The following is a 2,053-nucleotide window of genomic DNA, read 5'->3' as shown; positions in this document are numbered from 1 at the left end:
AGGGGATAGGGCTGGGCAGGGCAGCCATGGGGGCTTGTCCTGCAGCTCCCCCCACCTGGGGAGAGGCAGGCACAGTCAGAGGAGCCATGGGAGAACCTGCAGCCGCCTGGCTGTGCCTACATCACCCTAGCTGATCCAAATCTTCCAAATCGATTTGGAGGCGTCAGATTCCATTCAGACCTTTTAATGGGTTTCCCAATTCAATTCAGATTTGGAGATTTGGCTGCTGAATCTCCTTCGAATCAAATCAGCGATCAAAGTTTCACACAGCCCTACTCACGGAATCACAGGAAAGTAGGGCGGGAAGAGACCTCATGAGATAATCTAGTCCAGCCCCCTGCTCAAGGTAGGATTGTCCCTGACTAAGCCATTCCAATCAAGCGTCTGTCCAACATGTTCTTACCTCTGGTGAGGTCTTGCTCCATTAGGAGGCTTCTTAATACACAACCTGAGAACTATATCCTCAGTTTAAAATAATTGCCCCAGCTCTGTCTCAAACTCAAAAACTACTCCCCAAAAATTCTTTGAAGACTGAGAGGTTCCTGATTTTCACATCTGAATTGGGAGGCCCAGACAGTTCTGTAGAAGGAAGAAACATCCAGTGTTTCCATTTCCTGTTTAAAAATGAGCTTGTGTCTTGCATCTTGCTATTTTTCTCACCCATCATGGGGAGCTTTGGGCATTATGGAAGAGGTAGCTGACTTTATTTTTTCCTGTTTTCCTCTCCCTTTTTATTAGCCCATGGTAATGCATTTGGCCTGTGTAAATATGAAAATGTCAATGAATGAAGCATTAGCAGCTGCCACCATTAATGCAGCTTATGCTTTGGGAAGATCCCATACACATGGCTCCATAGAGACTGGCAAACAAGGCGATTTTATTGTCATTAATTCATCAAGGTAGGTACTTACACTGGTATTTAAAACCTAATTTAAGACAAGAGGGTCTGATTTTCCATTGTTCTATACCTTTGGAATCATTAAATCTGTACACTAGGAACATTTTACACCGAAGTTTTTATTCCTGTTCAATAGATATAAATCACTCCTGTGGAGACTGAGGCCCATGATGATAAGATTAAAACCTAGAACCATATGTATTTAAAAGGTTTGGTTTTTTTACAAATTTAACTGAAAACAGTACAAGAAATCCACTACTGATTTGTATGTTAACTCACTTTAATATTATATTGTCTGATAATATTGAGACAAAGAATCAATAAATAAATGACAAATATTTGTTTCTTGTAATTCAAGCAGGCCCGTTATGATGTGTGTGCTCTGTTTTTATAAAGCTGTTGAATTACCAAAATGCTTTATTGTCTTTTTAGATGGGAGCACTTGATTTACCAGTTTGGGGGACATCAAGAATTGATTGAATACGTTATTGTTAAAGGAAAAGTCGTGTATAAAAATGAAAGAGTTATGAGCTACTAATAGTTACCGAAAGATGATGATCATGTTGAAGGCTATCAGGAGAAAAATAGTATTAAAGTGTTTTTACTACATCAGGACAACAGATTACTTGGATTTGTATTTAGTAGTGTATCACTTGCATATACTCATTTTGCTTCCTCTATTAAAAGAAACTTTATCAAGCATTTCCAGTTAACTCTTTGTCCTATCAAATCCAACCTTGTCTCTCCAATTCATTAAAACAAAAAGAATTTATAGCTTTGAAATAAGGCGGGCACTTGAAACCAAGAAGTGAAAGACCAGAAAAGCCAACAGATGGAATGGCTGATGCACTGTTGCTCAGGGCTAGGTCAGTTTTATAGATTAGACTGTGGGTAAGAAGCTTAATAAAGGGATAGAGTTTGGAATGGACAGTGCCACAAACTTGCAAGCTGTTCTTGTAAGCAGTTATCTTTGTATTGAAGAAGTTTTGAGAGCTCAGTTTGTATTCACAAATTTGTCACCTTGACATTTAAAATAAGCTCGTCTATGAAATTTCCACACTTGAGACACAAACATTCAAACAACTATCTTTTATGTATTTGAGGCTTGATCAGAACCAAAATACCTACAGTAGTGAATACTGTCTTAACTTCATA

General features: G+C 38.6%; 1 protein-coding gene across 1 annotated transcript in view; it reads left to right on the top strand.

The window, feature by feature from the left end:
• Positions 1 to 1,600, top strand: part of AMDHD1 (amidohydrolase domain containing 1) — a gene marked incomplete at its 5' end in the record, with an annotated part of 18,699 nt that extends 17,099 nt beyond the window's left edge. The window contains 2 exons of the mRNA XM_019515801.1: positions 739 to 899; positions 1,331 to 1,600. Coding sequence (XP_019371346.1) covers positions 739 to 899; positions 1,331 to 1,436 — 267 coding nt within the window. The remainder of the gene's footprint in view (positions 1 to 738; positions 900 to 1,330) is intronic.
• Positions 1,601 to 2,053: the final 453 nt, after the last annotated feature.

Source organism: Gavialis gangeticus, unplaced genomic scaffold (assembly GCF_001723915.1).
Source record: "Gavialis gangeticus isolate Ggan-Ray unplaced genomic scaffold, GavGan_comp1, whole genome shotgun sequence".
In the NCBI taxonomy this organism is placed as follows: Eukaryota; Metazoa; Chordata; order Crocodylia; family Gavialidae; genus Gavialis; species Gavialis gangeticus.
This window is presented reverse-complemented; position numbering and strand designations above follow the sequence as displayed.